The sequence below is a fragment of the Cydia strobilella genome, chromosome 13, assembly GCF_947568885.1.
Source record: "Cydia strobilella chromosome 13, ilCydStro3.1, whole genome shotgun sequence".
Lineage (NCBI taxonomy): Eukaryota > Metazoa > Arthropoda > Insecta > Lepidoptera > Tortricidae > Cydia > Cydia strobilella.
In genome coordinates, this window is record NC_086053.1 from 12,212,369 (window position 1) to 12,235,905 (window position 23,537).

The 23,537-nt window shown below is 36.0% G+C and overlaps 1 protein-coding gene across 1 annotated transcript in view; it reads left to right on the plus strand.

Moving 5' to 3' along the window:
- Nucleotides 1-361: 361 nt before the first annotated feature.
- LOC134746788 (6-phosphofructo-2-kinase/fructose-2,6-bisphosphatase-like) overlaps nt 362-23,537 on the plus strand; it is a 31,149-nt gene continuing 7,973 nt past the window's right edge. Inside the window, exons 1-4 of the mRNA XM_063681331.1 lie at nt 362-823; nt 11,213-11,562; nt 22,693-22,827; nt 23,023-23,183. Of these exons, the coding sequence (XP_063537401.1) occupies nt 11,223-11,562; nt 22,693-22,827; nt 23,023-23,183 (636 nt within the window). The 5' untranslated portion in view covers nt 362-823; nt 11,213-11,222. The remainder of the gene's footprint in view (nt 824-11,212; nt 11,563-22,692; nt 22,828-23,022; nt 23,184-23,537) is intronic.

Sequence of the window (23,537 nt, forward strand, 5' to 3'; positions counted from 1 at the left end):
ATGAAATCTATTACGTCTACATCTTTGATTTAGTTGAAAATGATACTAAACTTCACTTAGAACCTAAACTTAAGCAATAATTATATCAATAATTATTAACCTTAAACGTCGCCTACGCTTAACCCCCCCCCCCCCCCTGCATCAAAAATCTGGGTTGGCTTCACTTCTTAAATACATCTTAGTATCACATAGATTAATTCAGGTAAATAAAGTGGCCATTCAATTTTGCAGCCTACATTTCGGGAAGTCTTGAACTTTTTTAACATTTAAAACACCGCGCCAAGTCCCGAAGTTCCAACCTCCCACCAGCGGCCGACCGAGCGCGCCCGAAGTAGAATCGATGTCAACGCGACCAGTCCCATTTCGTTATCTCGCTTTCGTTGCCTCGGCCTCGCCACATCGCTGTACAGTGCGAGACGAATCCGCGCCTGACGCCTCGCGTAAACAATAACACGTTGACAAAAATACTCCATATCTAACCACTTCGTGCTATCCTATAATTATAGTAATTACAATGCGTAAAATACGCTCCGGCGTCAAGTAAGAACAGTATAAATCAGTGAATTGACAGTGATCTCGCAATCTGCGGCGTATAGGACTGCAAAACTGTATAACTTTTGTGTTAAATCCCCTGTGAGATGTTGGGGGAAACTATTGGTTAAAAAGTTGACTTTGGACGTTCATTGGGACTTGTCTCGAATGTGTATTGAAACGTTTATTGCTATACACGGGCGCACTGCTATGCGCCACGATTTGGTGCATTTCATACGGCATACATCTTCCGACCACTACTGCGAAGGAAGGATTTAGTTTTTGAGGCCAGGTAAGAATAGGACAGAGTTTATTATTGCTTAACATGGCTTGCGACTGCATGTGGCTTTATTATGCCGCTTTTTTTTGCTATCTCTTCTGTTCTCGAAAGTTAAGAACTTTATATTGCACTTAATTATATAAATTTGGTCTGTACAACATTGTGGTTAGAAGTACCTACCTAATTAGTGTTTCCATATTATGCTTAGCTATCGGGAACAGTAAAACACAAATTAGTCATATAAATACATATCCGTTTTACATTTCGCTATCTTTGCCACATGCAAAAGCAATTTTTTTTGATAACTTTTGCAAGTGATTTGCTTATGAAATCATAAGTAGAGTTCTTTAGCTCAACTAGTTATTCCATTTCCAATAAAAACACTCTCCCACCGTCCCTCCGCATCCATCCATCGTACATCTGTGTCCTTCCTTTGATGCGCTGGCTGCTGCGGTGCGATGATTTGAGACACTAGAATTAATTAGCAAACGTATGTCAGTAAGGCTTATTAATAATTCAAACACGTGGCAACAGGCAACGATAATATATATATAAAGACTTTTTCTACCTGACAGTACCATATATAAATTTAATTTACCATCCACCATTACACTACAAAAACATCGATTACACAATCAACAAAACAACGTAGCTTACCCAGAATTGCGTAAATATATTATTAAGAGGAAAGGGGACGGCCGTTCTCCATACAAACGTAGTCCCGATTTTCTTCTCTGGATATTGACATTATGGAAATCATTTTTACCTACGTTTGACTTTTTTAGATTTTTTGGTTATTGTAAAAGTTAGCTGCGAAAAACAAATATCATATAAATTTTTAAATGCTCCTATCCTACCTCTTATAATAATTAAAAATTTGAAAAAAATCAAAAGTACCTAGGTGTATAGCTGTGGTTGATATACAACAAATTGTGTCAAAATATTTTCAATAATGTTAAAATTTAGGGAGGAAAATGAGGACTACGTTTGTATGAAAAGGCGATTTCGCGCGGGTCCTCCACTTTCGTCTTTATAAGAGTTGAAGTTAAATAGTTGGCGCTGGAAAAAGCGGTCTAATAAAGAATATACAGCAATACAGAAAATTATTAAATGAACTAAAGTACAGATATATACTTATGAATGCAATAGTAACTATATCAGGAGCATGTTAAATAAAGCAACGGGTCATCACGCATAATATTCTCTCTTATACAAAGAGACTGATTAATTGACTGCAGTCTTGGCATTCATTTATAACTTGTAACAAGTATGAACAAAGAAAATTTTCATATTCTGAACTCGTCGTCCTTGCTACTTTATGCTCTGCCTCACTCGGTGCTTGGGTGCCTCACATTACAATGTACGGGTACGTAATACTGTAAAAATACCTTTAATCATTTATATAATAAATATAATACCTATAGGTTAGATGATTGGATACCATATACCATCTACAGCTACCTAGCTAGGAAGATATTAACAGCAGCAGAGCTGACTACCTAGTCATGTACCTAATTAATTGCAGTGCCCTTGAAATATCTGTGTCACTGGCGTCACCGCTTTGACAACACTAAGGTATCAGGGATACATGGCTTTCCGTCATTACGGTACTCGAGAGGGCCTTAGCTTATTGATTAAGCCCTATCTCGACATAGTCCAAGACTACGTCAGCAGCTCATGGCACGCCAAAATGCTTAAATGTTGGAAAGAATAGAGAGATATAGAGATGTATAAATAAATCACGAGTGCCACCATTTAAAACAGTAATGCAGTTTTCATATGACTAGGACATCATAATAACGATGTCTACATACCATACCATACCTATCTAGTTACCAGTAGATTTCACGCTTATCTAACTCCTCAACTTTCCCAGTTGCAAAACTTTGCGAAGCTAATTAATGTTTAAAGTTCCCTTCAAACTGGATTTAACTGGCTAGGAGCAGCTTGTTACATATGGCCACCTTGAGTTAATACAGTTTGTAGAAAGCTCTGGAAGAGTGGAAATATTACGGGTAGAGGGTAAAAATAAAAGGACTCGTAAAAATAAACATGGGTACCAAGGACCGGTTGCATCAAACTGTCTGTGTAATTGTACTTACCGGACCTCATTGATATCCCATTTAAATAAAGGACAACTTGGCCGTTACTCTTAAAAGTTCGTAAATTACAGTGCAACTCGTCTCCGTTAATATACTTGAATAACCTGATGTCCATCGGATTGCTTGAAGTTTACTTTAATATAATATTTACACATAATTTGTCTAAAGTTGTGTGATATTGTAAACTTCCTATTTTGCTACACCCTTTCCATGCAGGGTCCATGTACCATGTATCTAAAATACCTGGTATGCAAATAAAGATCTCTATCTCTCAAGTTCTTTGGCCCTTATACTTGCCTGGAGCTGGAGTGGGCACCTTACCTGGATTGTCATTTGTCCTGGACACCTACCTACGTTCGCATAAATGTGTACATATTAGGACTTACACTCTATCTGCATGTGCTAAGTATAACACCTTTAAGTTTTCGAGATGCCAAACACGTAACGATAAACTATGTACATCAATATAACGGTTGACTACATTCATAATAAAACATGTATTCGCTATGCTATGAATAAGCATACATATTGGGTTAAATTGTGTGTTACTACAAATCAGTGTTTGCTCCCTCATTGTAAAACAAATACTTAACTATTTTCGTTTTCAAACGTTCATTATGTCCTCCAGTCTGTCCTAGTGGTAAATATAAATCGTCGCGCATTAAAGGGGCCTACTAACTGTAGTCCGCCGGACGTTATCGGCCTGTCAGTTAGAACAAAAATTTGACAGTACGAACAACTGACAAGCCGATATCGTCCGGCGGACTGATAGTCAGTGGGCCCCTTAACATTAATAATAGACCTGCGGTGTTTTGCGCCACACATTTCTAGGTTTCCATTCCCGGAATCATGGCGGAAAATATTTAATCGAAAACTTCTTACGCTGATGCATGTGGGATAAACGTAATAGGAACTCAATAGAAACATGCAATGGGATATGGGTTGACTTTAAACCGGATTAGACATATGTCAGACTTAAGAAAATTCTGAATCAGTAAAAATCAGTAAATTATAGATAAGTACATATAATAAAATTAATAGATAAAACATAAGAAGGCTAAATATTATAGAAGTTGGACTACCTACGTACTGATATCTAGAATTACTCAGATATGAAAAGCAAACATATTTTTTCCGTTACAGAATTTTTTATACGAAAGCGCTGAACTGCTTAAGGGTGTCCTGCAAACGTAGTTCCGCTCTCATTTTAAAACGACTAGCTTTATTGCTCTAAAACTTTGTACTTATGAAAAAAACAATTTTACAAAATTTTACAATAGGATAAAGTACATCTATGTCTGTAATTAGTTTATGTAGCTTCAGATACCATAGTTAAAAAGACAGCGAATTTCAGTTTTTCATACAAAATTTGGTTTTGCTTTATTTCGTTTGTTTTATAAACTGGAGCTATATAAACTAATTTCAGACCTAGATATACTTCATGTCTTTGTATGTGCAAAGTTTCATTACAATCCAACACGTAGTTTTAAAATAGTTTAGCTTTATTAGTTGTGTATCCAATTGTTACTTCTGTGTATCTTCCTATTTATAGGCAGTGCCGAGCAAGCCCTGTTTCTACTTGTTATCAATATCAGTATGTTATAATTAATGGAACTATAGGTCTTATTGTATATCTGCATGTTTAAACTTATCTGTATGTGACTGTTTGTTTCCTAAATATATAAAAAAAAAATGAGAGCGGAACTACTACGTTTCTATGGGAAAGTGCAATTCGGCCGAGCTTGCCGGGGACTCTTAAAAAGATAGGTTTCGTTCATAAAAAAGCATAAGATTCATACAATAACACGATGCCACTTTCGCTACGTATAAAACTGTATATACTATTTACTGGCACCTTACCTGGATTGTCCTGGATACCTACCTACGTTCGCATAAATATGTATAAAGACTTACACTCTATCTGTATGTGCTAAGTAAGTTTTCGAAATGCCAAACACGTAACGATAAACTACATCAATATAACGCTTGATTAACTCAAAATAAAACATTCTTTTTTATTTTATTTAGGTTTGCCAACGAGTGCAATATAAAAAATACTTATAAATGACGAGTTATGAAATAAAATTGCTTGAGTATTCACCCAATTACAGGCAAACACGGCATGCATGTAACAGAAATGTTGCTTACATATGTTATTCTTTAAATCCTAAGTACTAAATATAAATCAAAGTAATGCTGAGATTAGGTAGTGGAATACAGAAAATAACTAAGTGAGATTGATACTATCATTCATTCGCTATAATCGCTATGCTATGAATATGCATATCACAGGCATATTTATACCATAGAGTAACTTATACTAGAGCGGTACTGTCATAGTAAATTTTGTAACCCCAGTAAATTCACTGCCATCTGTCGACACACTTTAAAACTAAAAATGAAGATTTATAAAAATACGATAGAATGTATTTAAATATAGATAAATGATTTTTTTTATTTGCATTAATTATTTTTATGATTTTGACCCATGTTCTTTCACTGATATGCGTTAAAATTGTTAAATAACAAACGAAACCGTCAACGCCATCTATACGACTGTAGGCCAAAACTAGTAGCGCCCTCTGAACGAGAATCAAATTTTCTTGATTTTCGAGGCACGTTTTTTCCTTAGACTGTATCTATCTATTACGGAGTTAAATCTATCTTTCTTTATACATAGTCGGAGTCTAGCTTGCTCGGGTATCAATATTTGTGTTGTGTGTTTTACTACAACGTACAAACCAGTGTTGTTTAACCTCTCGTGATAGAGAGGTTAAACAACAACTTTGCTCCCTTGTAAAACAATAGTAGATTGTTAACCAAGGGACGAAAGGCACTCATTTCTGCCGAGGTATTTTGGCGCTCGAATGCAGTGAGAGCGCCAATAGTCCGAGGCAGAAATGATGCCTTTCACCCGAGTTAAACACTCTACTTTTCATTTCGAATACGAGGAAAGTAAAATGCATGTATTTTTTTTAAAACATGACTAAGTATACATTTTTATAGTATTTCTTGAGGGTACTTTCAATTAACAATTCAGACAAAAGTATCGTTATTTATGGAATGGAGAGTCAAATATCAAAATGAAAAATTTATTACAAATCTATTTAAACTCAAATTTCAATTGCGTATCGTAAAAAAATTAAAAAAGTCGTACTTAGAACGTAAAATGCTCTAGTGCAGACACGTATCATTTTCTGCGCACCTTTTAGAACAACAATGACCCTCTTTCAGAGCATGAGAAATGAAAATAACTATTTTCGTTTTCAAACGTTCATTGTCCTCCAGTATGTCCTAGTGGTAAATATAAGTCGTCGCGCACTAACACTAACAATAGACCTGCGGTGTTTGGCGTTTGGCGCCACACATTTCTAGATTTCCATTCCCGGAATCATGGCCGAAAATATTTCTTGGAAAACTTCTTACGCTGATGCATGTGGGATAAACGTATGACCTCAATAGAAACATGCAAGCGATATGGGTTGACTTTAAACTGGATTAAACACATGTCAGACTCAAGAAAAAATTTCTAAAATAAATTGAACATATTTTTTTATAGGTTATAATTTAGGCAAATGGGCATATTATGTGTGCTTACTAATTTTATTATGAGTAATGATAGCTTTTTCTCAGGATCTGAGGGAATATTATCATCTAGGTTCTGAATCAGTAAAATCAGTAAATTATAAAAAAATAAGAATAATAAATAAGACATAAGAAGGCTAAATATTATAGCGGAAGCCGCTCGACCCCAATTTCAAAGGAATACCGCAAATCGATGTACAGGTTAGCCGTTTGGCACACACATACTAGAGGCAAAAACAAAATTTTTGACCCAGTTCCTAAAAAAATTTCGCTGCGGGGGGAGTGGTAAAACATTATTTTTTTTGTATGGAAAAAAAAATTTTTTTTTCGAAACATACCAAGTTTGGGCTCCTCCAGCCAGACACGATATGGCAGATTTTTTTTTGGTCGGGGGGGCCGCAGCGAAATTTTTTTAGGAACTTCGGGTCAAAAATTTTGTTTTGGCCTCTAGTATGTGTGTTCCAAACGGCTAACCTGTACATCGATTTGCGGTATTTTTATACGAACGGGTTAGACTATTATAGAAGTCAGACTACCTACACTGATATCTAGAATTACTCAGATATGACAAAAGTTTGCAAACATATTTTTTCCGTTACAGAATTTTAAATGCGAAAGCGCAGAACTACTTAAAAAGATAGGTTTCATTCATCAAAAGCATAAGATTCATACAATAACGCGATGCCACTTTAGCTACGATTTTTCTTAATTAAAAATGTATCACCTTATTCTCTGAGATATCATCATGTTAGTGAATTTAGATGAGGTGATGACTACATAATTCTCTGGTGATGCGGACAGTAGACAGTGCCGTAAGTGCTTTGGTATGCTGCCAACTACTAGGTGAAAGAATCTACAGTTCAAAAGTTTTCCTTAGCGTACCTATTACATGAGAATGCGTCACTAAGTTACATAAAACAATTAGTAGCCGTCATATTTAACGTCGGAAATCTTGGAGAAAGGGTAGTCCTAGGCAGTGCTCTTTGTTTTGTCTTGTCGGAGGCACTACCATGCCCCCAGAATTACACAGGCACATGGCACATGCGCACATTGTAAAGCAGAGTTTAACATTGTGATTACGAGTAATAAATTAGGAATTAATGCAATTGCTATGTCTATACTAAATATACAATAATAATAAATTACCTAGGTACTTATATCTGGGTATGTAGGTATAGTTGGTCAATCAAATTGGCAGTAAATAAGAACAAAAAAAACTATACTCATCCTTTTCTTTTGGGTGCTAGTACTAGTGTAAGACAAAGATAGTATGATTCTCTTTATCTACTTATGGTTGAAATGAGACAGTCCTGTGACAAACTATATGTATGACCAAATTTGACCAAATATAACCTAATGCTGCGGATATTGCGTAAGAAGTACGCTAAGGGGTGGTATTCCACCATTTCCACCTGTCCAATATTTGATCAAATTTGTGTTTTTGCGTCTCACATTTTGCTTAAAGAGAGTGAGACGTAATGCACATTTGATCAAATATTGGACAGGTGGAATGTGGAATACCACTCTAATCAACAGTAGGTAAAGCTAGGCTTTAAAAATCTAACAATGGTTAAACTCGACTCATACTCGACTTCGCATTTAGCTCGCGATTACGAGTATATTTACCTATTACACTTACATATTATTATGATGAAGAACTTATCACAACATTCAATTTTTTTTTTAATACAGTTGCTCAAAAAGGGCTACTTTTAATATTAACACTCATCAATAAGTAGTCATAAATTGGAACAAGTAAAAATTTTAAAAAATTGGAAAAGTAAAAAGCACTAGTTCGCGAAAACCAAATTTCCGCACGCTAAACAGGCTTGTTTTATCTATTAAAAGTACTACTTTTACTAGTGCTTTTTACTTTTCCAATTTTTTAAAATTTTTACTTGTTCCAATTTATGACTACTTATTGATGAGTGTTAATATTAGTTTCCTTTAAGCGTCGTAATCAACATAAAAACCTACTGTTAATGTAAGAATACGAAAAATATGCATATTTCATATTTTATTACTTACCTCTTCATCATTATAAGTATTATAACACGTTTATTTTTTAATGTTGAAAAACCGTTCTTAATAAGTTGTCTGAATGGAACGTTTGACAGGCGTTGTCAAAGAAGAGGCGTATTTTCTTATAGGCCAAGCGATAAGAAGGTATAGAGAGAAATTCAAGGAACACAATTTTTAACTTCCTAGCTTTGTTTGGACTAGTTAGGAGATGAACATATCAAAAGTCCCCGGCCGTAACCCTGGTGCTGGGGGGGAGAGGGGGGTTTGAAGGTTCCATTTTTCGGTTTTTGATTTTATCTCGGAAACTATGCGTCTGAGCGACTTGGCTACTTATACAAAATGAAAAGAGATTTAATTTGTTACAAGTTTTATTCAGTCAAGTCAGTCGATATCTTGTATAATTTTTGAGATATCCGCTGTTGAAGGTTTATTTAGGGCTCTAATTTTTATCTTGATTATCTACATCAGTAAAGCTGCTAGGCCGGGTTTGGTAACGTTTTCGTATGAATCGGGGCTGCTGAATTCATTTATGGTATCAACAATACACCTTTCCGAAGTAAAAACATATAAACTTTAAACAAATAACTTTTTTTAAACTCCTCTTCACGCTTAAACCGCTGAACCGATTTAGTTGAAATTTGGTAAATAGGTGTTTTAAGTCCCGAGACAGGATATAATATAGTTTTTATCTCAAAAATCATACTTTGAAGGTGTGAAATTTGGTGTGAGGGGAATTCAGCTGTTTAAATTTAGGTTTGAAGTTATGTTTGGTATCATTATCAACTAAATCAAACATGTAGACCACCCCAAATATTTTTTAAATAGGTTCAGCGGTTATTGATTCCCCATACAAATTTCCACCCCACTTTTCACACCCTTAAAAGATGATTTTGGTTATAAAAACTATCCTATGTACTGTCCCGGGACTCAAACCATCTCTGTACCAAATTTCAACGAAATCGGTTCGGCGGTTTAAGCGTAAAGAGGAGTTTTATAAGAAATCATTTTTTTAAATTTTGTTTTTACTTAGGAATGGTGTCAATTTTGATACCATAAATGAATTGAGCGCCCCCGATTTACACGAAAACGATCCCAAACCCGGCCTAGCAGCTTCACCGATGTAGATAATCAAGATAAAAATGAGAGCCCTAAATAAACCTTGAAGAGCGGATATTTCAAAAACTATACAAGATATCGAAAAACTTAACTGAATAAAACTTGTAACAAATTAAATCTCTTTTCATTTTGTATAAGTAGCCAAGTCGCTCAGACGCATAGTTTCCGAGATATAATCAAAAAACCGAAAAATGGAACCTTCAAACCCCCCTCTCCCTCCCAGCACCAGGGTTATGGCCGGGGACTTTTGATATGTTCATCTCCTAACTAGTCCAAACAAAGCTACGAAATTAAAAATTGTGTTCCTTGCATTTCCCTCTATACCTTTTTTTGGGCATTTATTTCCTGGCCTATTACTGCAAGAATGTTTTAAGTTTCCAAAGGCAACATTCGATATTGTTTATATAAATATACGATACACAAATAATCGTCGATATTTAGGTAATAATAGTACTATGTATTAATATTTACAATTGTTTCTGTCTTATAGAACATGCATTTGAAAAAAAAAACTTTCATTGAAGTGGGTTCATTCTAGTCGAATAAAAGCTAGAAAAACACCTCTTCATAATGTCAATGTCAATGATGTCACAGAATTAATAATATAAAAGTTTCGACTTTCGAATTCCATTCCTTAGTTGTTGCCTTTCTTATTTTTTCGCAACTGTATTAAAAAACGTCGTTCGATACACGTGCGGAAATGTCATTCTTCACTCGTCCCGAGTCTTGCCACTCGCCCACGGCTCGTGGCAAGATATCTTGGTACTCGTGAAGTAATGACATACTTTCCGCACTAGAATCGAAATGTACTATTGTATTGCCCTTCCAACATGACGAAAAATAGTCCGGTCTTACCCGAGTATACCTTAAAGTTAGCTTACGAAGTAGGTACCGTAAAATGGGATAATTAGGGACAACTGACATTCAAACCTCGATAACATTTTATTTTTACATATGCAAACTGAATGGTGTATATAATATGTGTTCCGGACGTTTGTATTTTAGTTTTTATTTTATTTTGGGTAGTCACATTTCATAACTTTGACGATAAACAGGAAATCCCACCTCACCCCGTAGTCCCTCGTAATTGGGGTGAGATGGGATTTCATACAAAGGTGATTTTGGAAGATTGTTGGATCTTTTTTTATTATGAGTATAGCTCCATTTTAAATTAGAATACATTATTTTTGTAGCAGTAGCCTAAAAACCCCATCTCACCCCCCTTTCATCCCTTCTCTCCCCATTCATAACCCAACTCTCCCCGCAAACCCTACTCATCCCATTGTACGGTACAGTCACAAAACTATTAGCTTAGCAGTCTGCCTCTACAAATATGTATGCAGGGGTTCTAAGCATTTCTACTTACTAGTTTTTCTTCTGATGTGTATGTACACAAATCATAAAATACTTTAGTCGTAACTGCTGATGCATGCTTGTAGTACAACTGCATTTATTTATTTAGGTTTAAATGCAATGCGATGCACCTAATTACAAATAGCTAAAGTAAGTATTCATTGTTTACAAAACAATGCACGCCCGCTTCACGTCACTAATGCCTGTCACAATATTGTTTCAGATCGCAATCGATGGCGCTACTGAGCATTCGAGGCGATTGGTCTACGTTTCTGTTCCTCATATACTACAAAATCTATTCAGCGATCGTTTGGTTGGCCGGCAATCACTGCCGTGGAGCTGATAAGGGTCGCTCGGTGATAAGCGGCGGAGTTGGCGGACAGTCGCCAGGAGGCCTTCACAGAGTACGCACGCGTCGACGTAGACCGCAGCAGCAGCACCGCGCTAAGCACATCGTCGCATTGACTAGGAGACCCTCATTGAGAAGAATAGTTATGGCACCCGGAGCGAGCACCGCCCACACCATGCTGGAAGACAAGGAGAAAGCCCTCGGAGCCTTGGCCACTGCCACAGGTCAGTCCACTTTAACAATTGTTTCTTTCATCAAAAGTGAACGCGGTTTCAACACTTTCAACAATGACCTTATCTTCGAACGTATCAATAAAAGGCTGGCTTAAAGCAACTTGATTTCAGTTCAGTAGCTTCGGTTTGTAATTTGACGGTCACGAAATGGTTTACAATGTTTACGTGAAATGTAGGTGAAGGAAAAGGTGTTATTATTCACGTGCTTGTGTCGGTATATAAACAGATACCGGTACCTATAGTTGGGTATTTCAACAAATGTTATGATATTTGGAAATGAGAACCACTTGCTAATTGTTTGGTTTGCCAATCTACTTAATTCGTATTTACCTTACAATTTAGGACAGTACTTTTTTAAATCATGCTAACCCACTTCATTTCTAAAAAAAAACATTGCAAATTGCAAGTGTTCCCTGAAAATCCAATCTGGCCAATTGTGGACTTGTGTCGGAATCGGAATTGTCGGATACGGCAAAATATTGCGGTAATAATTTCACTGGATTTTGAAAAAAAAAACGATGTCGTAAAATTTGGCGCAAACTTTTTGAATTTAAAAAATTCAATTACATGTTTTAAAAACACCGCTCTCTTCCGTACAGGTACTATACTTCCTTGATATCTGTCCTCGACGACTAAATAACTTACTTCATACATCATATGAAATCATTTGAAAACTAGGTATTTATCACAATTTTTAAAGAGAGAAATAAGTTGAAATTACGAGGTCCTTTACTTCTCTCATTTATCCGACCTGAACGATGGACTCTCCGTGTCTGGCACCGTCAATTAGGGACGAGGGACGAGCGATTTCCGCAGCTGGCCGCGACCGAAGTCCAACTGCAAATAGATTCCTCGTTATTGCAACGTTCCCTTGGCATCTAACCAATACATCATTTCCCATGTTCGTATATGGTAATTTAGTTTCATAATATATTTCATAGTGCACCTCTTAAAATAAACCACAAGGAACCAAATCTGTCAAGAAATAAATAGCCGTACCGGAATTACTTTTTGCTTCTGTTATTTTGCCTTGATACAATTGGCGCGTTCATTTTGGCAGCGTCGTTAAGGGTACGATAACTTACTCAGCCTGATCAAGCGATCCAAGAGCCAAAAGTGCCCTGATGTCGCATCGATAGTATTGCCAGTTACCCAGATTCTTCGCGATGGCAGGAAGCCAACTGATGCCACCGTCTCATCGTGCTGTGGGAAAATTTGCAAGTCCTGTTGCACGAGGCTTAAACGTGACAACGGATTAGGCTAATGGTTTTTAGTGTTTGTACATTTTAATGCGAAGGCATTAATGGACATTCTGATAACACAAACTATAGATTATTGTGCAATTAGAAGTTTACCTACGTTTTAGTTCTACACTAATAATTACTAATGTTTGATCGAATGTTAATTATCCATTACAACCTTAAGATAAATCCACCTAGATAGTCGAGATACATTAACGTATGATGTCATAACCCTCAACGGTGACATCAATGATCTGCTCTGGTCAATTGCCTCGTCTTCTTGGCCACTAATTGATCATGGAGTACCAAAATAATCCAACGGCTTTGTTTTAATAACCGCTCATGACAGTCATGACTACAATTGGACACAATGTCGTTACATATACATTGACACTGTATTGTAACAAGTATCATTGTAGTTGTAGGTCTTCGGCGGCCTTGAATTTGAGCCAAAACAAAGTATTTAGTACAAAGTTAAGAACCAAAATGTCGAAGACAAAGTCAAAAACGTCTATTAAGGTAGGTAGATAGGTTGGTACGTTGATGTGGTTGATAGGTACCAATATACAATAAAACAAGCCTATTGTAGTAATGGCACTTTCCGACATGAGTAGGTAAACTGACTGTCCATTGGCTCGGGCGTGACGAAATGTAAATACATCGTTACATCAATCTTGACCTCTCTATCTCGAATGATCATACAGACATACATATTCAATCCATTCTCGTTTGTCTCATCAAATGGCGATGGTGAAAGGGGCGAAGTGCGCCTGCCGTGTAAGTGCGTCTAGACTAAATTAAAGGTAGACGCACTGACACGTACGGCAGGCGCATTTCGCCCCCTTCACCTTAATTCCTTTATATATTTAATTATGTCTATAATTAAATAAGAAGATTGATAACAACAACAACTTCATTTGTTTTATCAGTGGAAACTTACAAACAACAAACAGTTAATAATACCTTAAGTGACGTAACGTAACTGACTATTTAATGCGTTTAACCGGTGGGTGTGTCACATACCGAACTATTTTCCTGCTACTCTTGATTACAGTTCACAGTTTCTTAAGTAAGTACTTACCTAATTGCTATGCTGTAGTAAATGGGAACATAAAGTATATTTTATTTTATCTTATTACTTAGGTACAACTTGGTACAACACAACGCCAGATATTGGTAATATTAAAATGAAGTACTTACTGGAAAGTTATGTTATTTCCAGAAGTTAAAACGCAGTTTACTTAAATTGCAGTTTCTTATAAAAAGTAGAAAGTCAAGTTACGTATACGTTGAAAGGTTTGAAACTCCAAATAATTGGTATTCGGAATACAAATTACTTAACGAAAAACAAGCCTGCGCGTGGGCAGTGGGCACGGGCATCGCGCCATTCATTGTGACGTAGGGCCACGCCCCCGTTGCTACTTGCCACGAGTTGCCAGTGCCACCAGCAAGCCACCAGCAAACAAAGTAAACAAACAAAACTTGTTATTCTACATTGCTTAATTAAGAATAAGTTTATCGCGAACCTTGACAAGTCGACAAGGGAAGACTGATGGTGATTATTTGCAACTGAAAGTCATGATATTAATGTTTCTGATTCTTAGGGTTTGGAACTTGGTTGGTACATAAATATACTTAAAAATAATCACTGGAATACAATACAATTACTCTTGATTGCACATCTCAATAGAAGAAAACAATACAAAAGAAAACAGCAGCACAAGCGGAGGTAAACAACAGGCGATTTTACCGCTAAAAAGCGATCTATTCCAGACAACCTTCAGGTAGCGGGTTAAGAATAGATAATTATGTCATATGGGGTTCTATTATGGGATACGCAAGCTTTATGGTTAAGAGAGTTTCTAGGTTGTATGTACTTGTATACAAGGATAGGACAAAGCTTCTTTGGTCGGCCTGTTTGACATTGTCATTGTTATATAAATATAAATATGATAAAAAACCGATAAGGTAGAACTTGTTTTCGGCATGTGTTTTTCATTTGACCCCTGTAAATTTATCTGCGGTTGTTGGCTCGTTGATTATCGAATGTTTGACAAAAGCAAAGTTATGATTATAGGTATATGACATGTAGACAGAAGTTGAATTTCTATGTAGGTGTCAGTGTCACGATATGCAGGTTATACTAGGCAATATGTTCTTGACTTAACAAACATATAGTTATAACAGATATATAGAATTTATTTCATGTAAATGAAAATATATTCGAAAAATAATATGTATAAAGAATATAAAATTTACAAAATTAAGAAACTTAGGAGAAAATTTTAATTCACCAGGAAATTATACTTTATGTACCAAGAATTTTATGTACACTTTTAAATTTGACTTTAGTACTGATTATGATTACTGAGTAGGTATTCTTTTTTAATTTAAGATTATTGCATTTTAAAAGAGTAGAGTCCTCTAATAAATGAATTCGAGATAATTATAGGTTAAGTACATAAAGACAATGAATGGATATATTGATTTAAACTAACACGATTTTCACTCATAATTTTGTCGTATATACCCCGTATATACCTCGTATCAAAAACTAAGTAAATAAGTCCGACTCACGCTTGACTGCACATTTCTAACAGGTTTTCCTGTCATCTGTAGGTAAAGAACGATTTTGTGTATTTTTTTCAAAATTTTAGACCCAGTAGTTACGGAGATAAAGGGGGGTAGGGAAGGGGCCGAAGGGGAATGGTAATTTTTTTGCCTATTTTTTTAATAACTTCTAAACTATTTATCCTAAAATTAAAAAAATATATATTTGAGATTCTTACAATGAGCTCTTTCATTTGATATGTAACCCAGTATACTTTGAAAAACTTATTCTAATTTTCTCATTTACCCCCCAAAAGGGGCCACCATGTTTATAAGGCCACCATGTTGTTTTATAGGGGTTCCGTATTTCCTTTTGAGGTACGGAACCCTAAAAATGAAACTGATCTAGATAAATTCGAAATAACAAATGACGGATTATTTAGTTATTTCTAATAAAAGATGATTTAGTTATCTTCCCGGTTATTCGTAAATAGATAATTTTTGCCCTACTCTAATTACTAGTTTTTTTACGCGATTAAGTCCCGTGTTAGTTTAAAATTATGAATGAATGGATAAGTAGTGGGCTTTGGCCGTTGGTTACCTATACTAACCATTTGACCTACTAACAGTTTCATTAGTTTTATTAAATATTCAGATATAACGCTACTTATTTGCGACAGTTATAGGTAATCAATGTAATCATACTAATCACAATACGTATCATTTAGAAATATGATATAATTAAGTAACTTTATTATAATATCTAATTTAAGAGAATTAGATAAATAGTCTTAGTAAAATAATTAAGTGTTAAACTATTAGTATTAAGTACCAACTGCACCAAGTTGCTTTAAATTTTAAAAGGTCTTTGGGTGAATTCAGTTTATTTTAGTATTTGCTAATCATCGATTTTAAACTGTTGTGAGACATACTAACATTAAATCATCAATCATCATTAATTTGCTAATCACTTTATGTAGAAAAGGTAGTTGCAAAGTTAGACGTTTGCGTTTGATGCTGGCTTGAATAATACCATAAATGTATCGGTACTTAAAAAATATTAATTTAAACTTGACGTTCTTATTACAATAATACGTGTCTAATACATAGATGACGCTAATCTTAGCTATCTTAGCGGATACAGAGGCGGGTGTGTTATCTGTATAAAGGGTCACATCTAAGGACATGTTTTGACCCTGTACCGATTTCATGTCAATACATTGCTTCCAGGTCACGATTACTGAGCGTGTATCAGACGTCAGTGGCTTATACATATAGTATGAATTATCTCAGATGTTTTTTTCGAGCTCGGGCCCTATTCTGTTAAACAAAAGGTATTGTTTCCTTTATGCAGTGGTTACACGCTTACTGCTAATAGTGCTAATAGCCCTGGCATAAGTAACGGGAACAAGCCCGTTTTAAAAGCAAATTTATATGGTTCAAATTCATAAAACAGCTAGCCCATTCGGTGATAACACGTTTTGTTATCTCCAAAGAAAAACCCACCCCGATTGTTCTCTGAATGAGCTATCACATAAATTTGAACCTTAATACTATCACGATAGTCAATTTTAAAACGACATGGCTGCTTTGCGACGTGCTGAAGACCGCTCTGAAAAGAAACAAAGGCTTTTGTTTAACAGATTAGGGCCCGAGCCCGAAAAAATCATCTGAGAAAATTCATACTATACTTAATACGTCTTGTCTTTGCGTCTTCGCCTTGGTCTTTTGTTTGAAAAGTACCAACGTTAATCCTCTACTTACATTATGTAAATAATGTTTACTTACATTGTTTACTAGAAGTACAAGTAGAGCCTTGTTTGTACACATTCTAAATGATATAATTTTATGAATGATTTTCTTTTGTTATATAGGTATATGTAGGTATCTAACCATACATACCAGAGCTAAGCTATATAAGCCTCTTTCATTGTAATCAGGTATGTCTTAAGGGGATACATACTATTATTGCAACCAAGATCCATTAACGATATTACGATTCACTGTGATGTCTTGCTCTTGTTGCAACTCACCGTTTCTTTAACGCTGTAGATTGTCGAATGAGATCATCATCTATATTTAGATAACTCTCTACCGCGCCCCCACGGTCTCATATAAATAAGCCATTTATTTGACTGCCAAGCGTTTTAATTTCAATCGGTTCAGTAAATTAAAAAAAATATACAAAATAGTTTATTTGGTTTTAACACATAATACACAAAACATAAAAGGCTGGAATCTCCCATTAAGTATAAAGATACTTGTGTCGGTAGACACCGCTCTTCCATTGGACACTTCTATTTAACAACATATCATAAAGGCCTTATTGCTAACGACCATGTCCAATTTAGCCAATGAAATTTGCAATTAGTATTTCTGCTGCAATTTGTTCCTGTAGGTATTCTAATTTTGGAAAGTGTTTATGGCTTATGGCATCGTCTCATCAGTCGATGAACCTGATAACGGTATTCCTTATGGTATGGGTTAATTCAAATCATCATATAATTTGATGTCTCTTGTTGAACACCTTGTATGACTGCCCCTTTTTAAGTGCGGTTATCAATCTTATCATACAGTTGCGGCACTTGTGCTGATGGCTACTCCTACTAGCCCCACTAGGGCAGCCTGTCCCCTTTCACCTCTAGTATTTACGTGGCTCAATAGATATGTTATGATTTAAATAAAACTGGGTAACGGAATAACAAGTTAGTAAATCAAAATCTTCAAAGTATGTAGTATATAGCTTGATTTCATGTGTCTCTTGGCAGTGTATGAAGGTATATGTAAGTACTATACATTTGTATTGATTAATGTAGTGCGTACAGCGTATACTTTTCCTACACGCGGGCCAAAGTCCACTCGCATTGGCAACGAACCGCGCCGCTCTTCTCTGGCCCCGCGCTGTCTATGTATGTAATATGTACAACCGGCACGGTTTTTTTATTCATAATAGCTTCTAAACTGTCATCTGACAAAGTATCAATCGGGAGGAGATGGCTGATTTTTTATTTATTTTACATGTTCACGTGACCAGGTCACGGATTTTTTACCGCGATACAACCGGCTGACTATTTTTTAAATTCATATTAGCATCTAAACTATCATGTGATCAACCGGGAGGCGATGACTGACGAAGTTTTCGCCTGGGCCGCGGTCTAGTAGGCGCTTTTCGTTACATAGCGGAAACCCCACTTATCGGGTACTAACGAAGCGCGTACCAACGCGTAGCTCGCAATGAAATATTTGGTATTGATTGATAGTACCTAACACATTTTTTATTTAAAAAAAAAAAACTAAGTAAATCAAACTAACACTTAATAGACATTACAGTCGTCACCTCACTAGATTAAATTGTTATGAAAGAATACGAGACCGCATTATCCATTGTTGCTAACTATTATTTATTTTTATTCAAACTCTATTTCCGTAAACGTTGCATTGTTGGAGCACGGATAAAAAGCGATTGTTGTTGCATTGACGTAAGCACGAGGGTGAATGCAATAAAACCTCAATTATTACGCAATCTTGTTTTATGCCATACGTGAATATGCATTTTCCGGCATGTTTCCAGCACGTGTAGGCATAAAGATTCTAGGTAATGAGTAATGACAAAGAGGATATAATAGGATAGAGCGATACTACTCGAGAATCATATTTTCGAGGCACGTTTTTACATTAGGCTTCGTAGTTACCATTCTGTCAAATAGGCTGAACGGGGGCTATTAGTAAGTATTATTTAAGCATAGAGGAGTATATTACATTTACAGCGCTTTGTATGTATTTTTACTAAGAAAAGAAGATTTTTGCAATAACTCAAAAACCACTTAACCGATCATGTTCGCTATAGTTTTCATTGAAAGTATAGGTATTTATTTATTGAGCTATTGTTTCACGATTTTTTTCATATTTTTGGACCTATGCTTCAAAAGTTAGAGGGGGGACAGATTTTTTTCTTTCGGAGCGATTATTTCCGAAAATATGAACTATAACAAAAAATTCTTTTTGGAGACCCGTATTCGTTTTGAAAGACCTATCCAACGACACAATATTGTACTTACCCTAAAAAAAAATTTTTTATAATACTTAGTTTTTATTTTACCGTTCTGTCGCAATGCATTATTTATGTATCCATGCCAAATTGCAGCTTTCTAGCACTAACGATCACGGAGCAAAGCCTCGGACAGACAGACAGACATGGCGAAACTATAAGGGTTTCTAGGCGACTACGAAACCCTAAAAACAGGGTAACTAAACAGCATTTTATTTTGAGCACAAATACATCTTAGATTTAAGATAAATCAAATCAAACATGAGTTAATACAATATACAAATTCAGCAATGCCGATAAAGATAAGGTTCTTGGTATTTTTTGTGTTTTCTTTTGTAGACTTTAATCTAATCAATCACTGATAACAGTCAATTTGAAGATTTCGATGAGATCATCACAATAAACGTGCGCTGACTTGCTATTTTTTCCATAAATCAAACAAACAATTACCAGTTGCCACAAATAAATTACACGCATGATGTAAATAAATGTCAAACAATGCAAAATACCATATTTTTGTATATAAATTATCTTATTACAAATTCTTATATTTAAATAAATACCCATAAGTACCGTACACCCATTTTTAAGATATGAACAAAACTTCTGGATACGTAAACCAATCGTAGTAGTTTTGTTCAAAGGGTAAAAACGGGACCCTATTACTAAGACTCCACTGTCCGTTTGTCCGTCTGTCTGTCTGTCACCAGGCTGTATCTCATGAACCGTGATAGCTAGAGAGTTGAAATTTTCACAGATGGTGTATTTCTGTTGCCGCTATAACAACAAATACTAAAAAGTACGGAACCCTCGGTGAGCGAGTCAGACTCGCACTTGTCCGGTTTTTTTACAATCGTGCACTTATTTGCCAGTTACACAACCTACTAAAAAGTGTTTGTAAATTATATTTAAAATTAAGTTTTATTTAAGTGAACCCATACAGATGTTCTTTTTGTAAAAAATAATGTAGAAGATATGTAGGTAGTTTTTGTAAAATGGGTATATTTTATATATTTTATTTTTTTTATTTTGGACAATGAGGTCATTTTTGGACACTATCTTTTGCTCTACTTGTAGATCCTGCTTAGACGAACGCTATGATACCAATAACTCAAATCCGCCAAAAATGTTAGTTATGTTGTTTTTATAAACATGCCTTCAATCTCTATCTACATTGGTTAGTTTTGTTTACTTGTACATAGTTATGGGAACTGCAGTTACTATCTAAATCTAAATGAATAAATACTTAATTAAAAAAATACGTCATTGCTCTGTACATTTACATAAAATGTATTATGTATTTCATAAAAGTCTTTCCCATCACGGAGCAACGGTGTTCCAGACCTTTGGGAGGCGTGCGCGCATCCGAAACCAACACGTAGAAGCCATTTTGTCACTGACACTCTAATGAAATGTAAGGGGTACACCGAGCGAATGATGCCCTTGCCCGTGTCATGGGATGCACGCAAAGGCAGCAGCAGCACCCGTAAGGACCAGGGACCCGTCCACCCCTTCCCAGAAAAAAGCCTTGAAATGGCTTAGTCGTTTATCGAATAGCCCCAACGATTGGCTTTCCCTTTGAATTGCTTACCCGTTCATTTGACTTAGCTAGGAAGGGGTTTCCCTTTCAAAGATACCGCTAAAATGAAAGGGTATCCCCTTTCTAATTCACAAAATTATGACGTCTGTTAACGCGCTAGACACCCATTCCTTCACTTGAAACAGAAAATAAGCAATATTTGATTCTATTTTTACGAACAGAAAGTTGAAATTGGATTATTCGTCATAATTTATAATCGATACCCCTTCAAGAGGTTAGCGCTTAAGGAACGTATCTGTATTAAGAAGCGGTTAAAATAAAAAGCCAAATGAAAGGATTTTAGTTAGCAACGGCTTTGGTAAGCAAAGCGTTACGAAATACTCTTCCAAAACCCTCCAAGGGGAGTCAGGCCGGGTCCCTGGTAAGGACTATTGCGAGTTGATGGAATCTAAAATGAACCAGGTTATTGGGTGAACGCGATGGACTAAGTACTGAGCTATGGGATAATAAACTGGACACCTACCTAATAAAACGATATGCAATTTAAAAGTAAAAGTATTTTCATAAAAGTTATCATTAATAATAATAATATAGGTAAACTTGAGGTGTATTTTTACCATAAGTCAACAGATAAGGAGTCATTACTTGTTACTATTTTTCATCATACATATGTACTTAACACTTTATCTGGTACTCTGGTACGTACCTATTTTTACGGTCCAATAAAACTGTACTACACTATCTTTTGACCCGGGAGACGTGGTGCAGTGGGGGAGTCGATATCTAATCGTAGAAAAAATATATAATTACTTTCAATAAAGAGAATTGTCACGGTCTGTGGTTTTAACGCTTAAGAAAGGCGAGAAGTATAAACATTACATTATAGTTAGGAAATATTCAACTTTGAAATAAGTATATAGTTATAGATATAGTTTAACGTTTACAAAACCAATGACAGGCTTTGATAGTGATTTTGTTACCCAAACTTTAAATAGTATTTAATACAATCGTGATATAATAGAGAGCTTTTCAGTCGAGTATCGTGTTTAGGCCACGAAGCTTGCTGAGTCGCCTAATGAAGGTACGAGATTGAAAAGCTTGATTATATCACTATTGTATACAATATTTTTCTACTATAAAACCTAAATAATGAAAGAAAATTTGGTAAGTATCTCAGTAGTACAAAAGACATCAACGCGTGCATAATATACCTATGAATAGATATTACTCATGAAATAGTCGCGCGTTGGTGTCTTTTCCACTGGATCGCGGCGTTACGTGATTGGTCAAATTTATTATAGTTGACTAAACCGTTTCGAAATGAATATTATAGTTAAGTTGGGAGCCCATACATGAAAAGTACCCAATTAAAGTTTGGTATACGAAATCTTAATTCAACCATTACAGTCGACGAGTAGAAAAACATGTTTACTTTTATATATTACCTGATTATAGTAAACCCAAATATTTAGACAAGGTACATCAACAAAATAATACTACAGTCAGTTTATCTTTAATAAACAATAAACAAAAAAACTACATTGGTATTTGGACATTGTAAGTTTATACTTCTATATATATACTTAACTTTTTGTTTGTATGATTCTAAATCTCCACAAAACTAGTTAATTTACAACCATCTCTATCTGACTCTGGGCTCCGAAGCAGTAGTTGACGCAACACAACCGGGATGAACGCTAAAATTAGGAAAAAAGAGAAAGAATATATATCTTTTGTTGCAGTGTCCCTGTGCACACGTCGCATCAGCCAGTTCGCGCCGCTGCTGATCGCGCTGGTCGGGCTGCCGGCCCGCGGCAAGAGTCAGCTGGCCCATCATCTCTCGCGCCATCTCAACTGGAATGGAGAGAGCACTAAAGGTGGGTACCATTCGTAAGCCTTATTGCAAAGACATAAGGTCCAACAAGAGTCAGCCAGAAGTTCTGAACGAGACCCTAATTGGAACTAATCATCAACCTTCGAGTTCGACATTCGTAAACCTTATTGCATAAGGTCCTCCATATTGCTGCTATTTAGGTAGTTATCCGGCCAGTAATAACTGTTCCCCGTTGCAGTATTCAACTGCAGCGAGTACCGGCGGCGCCACATGGCGCTCTACGGCACGCACGACATCTTCCGCGCGGACAACGCGCACGGCTCCGCCATCCGGCGACAGAGCGCCCACGAGGCCGTGCAGGACGCTGTGCTGTGGCTCAAGGATGGGAACAGTGTTGCTGTAAGTTTACTTCAGGATACGTCTATGAAACAGTTCAAATCAACTTTGGTAACTCTCCCGGCCTCGATCATTTGAAAACCTCCTTTTTAACCGACTTAAAAGAGGAGGAGGTTATCAATTCGACCGTATTTTTATTTTTTTTGTATACATGTATGTTACCTCAGAACTCCGTCATTTCTGAACTGATTTGGAAAATTATTTTTTATTTTTTATAGTCCCAACTGTCCCAAGTTTGTCCCGTCAAAACCCAGTTCTGATGATGGGATCCGTGAGGAATCTAGGGAACTCCTCTAATCTTATAGGCATATATATAGCGATTCTACTATTTTCATCAAAAACAGTGCCATTTGATGA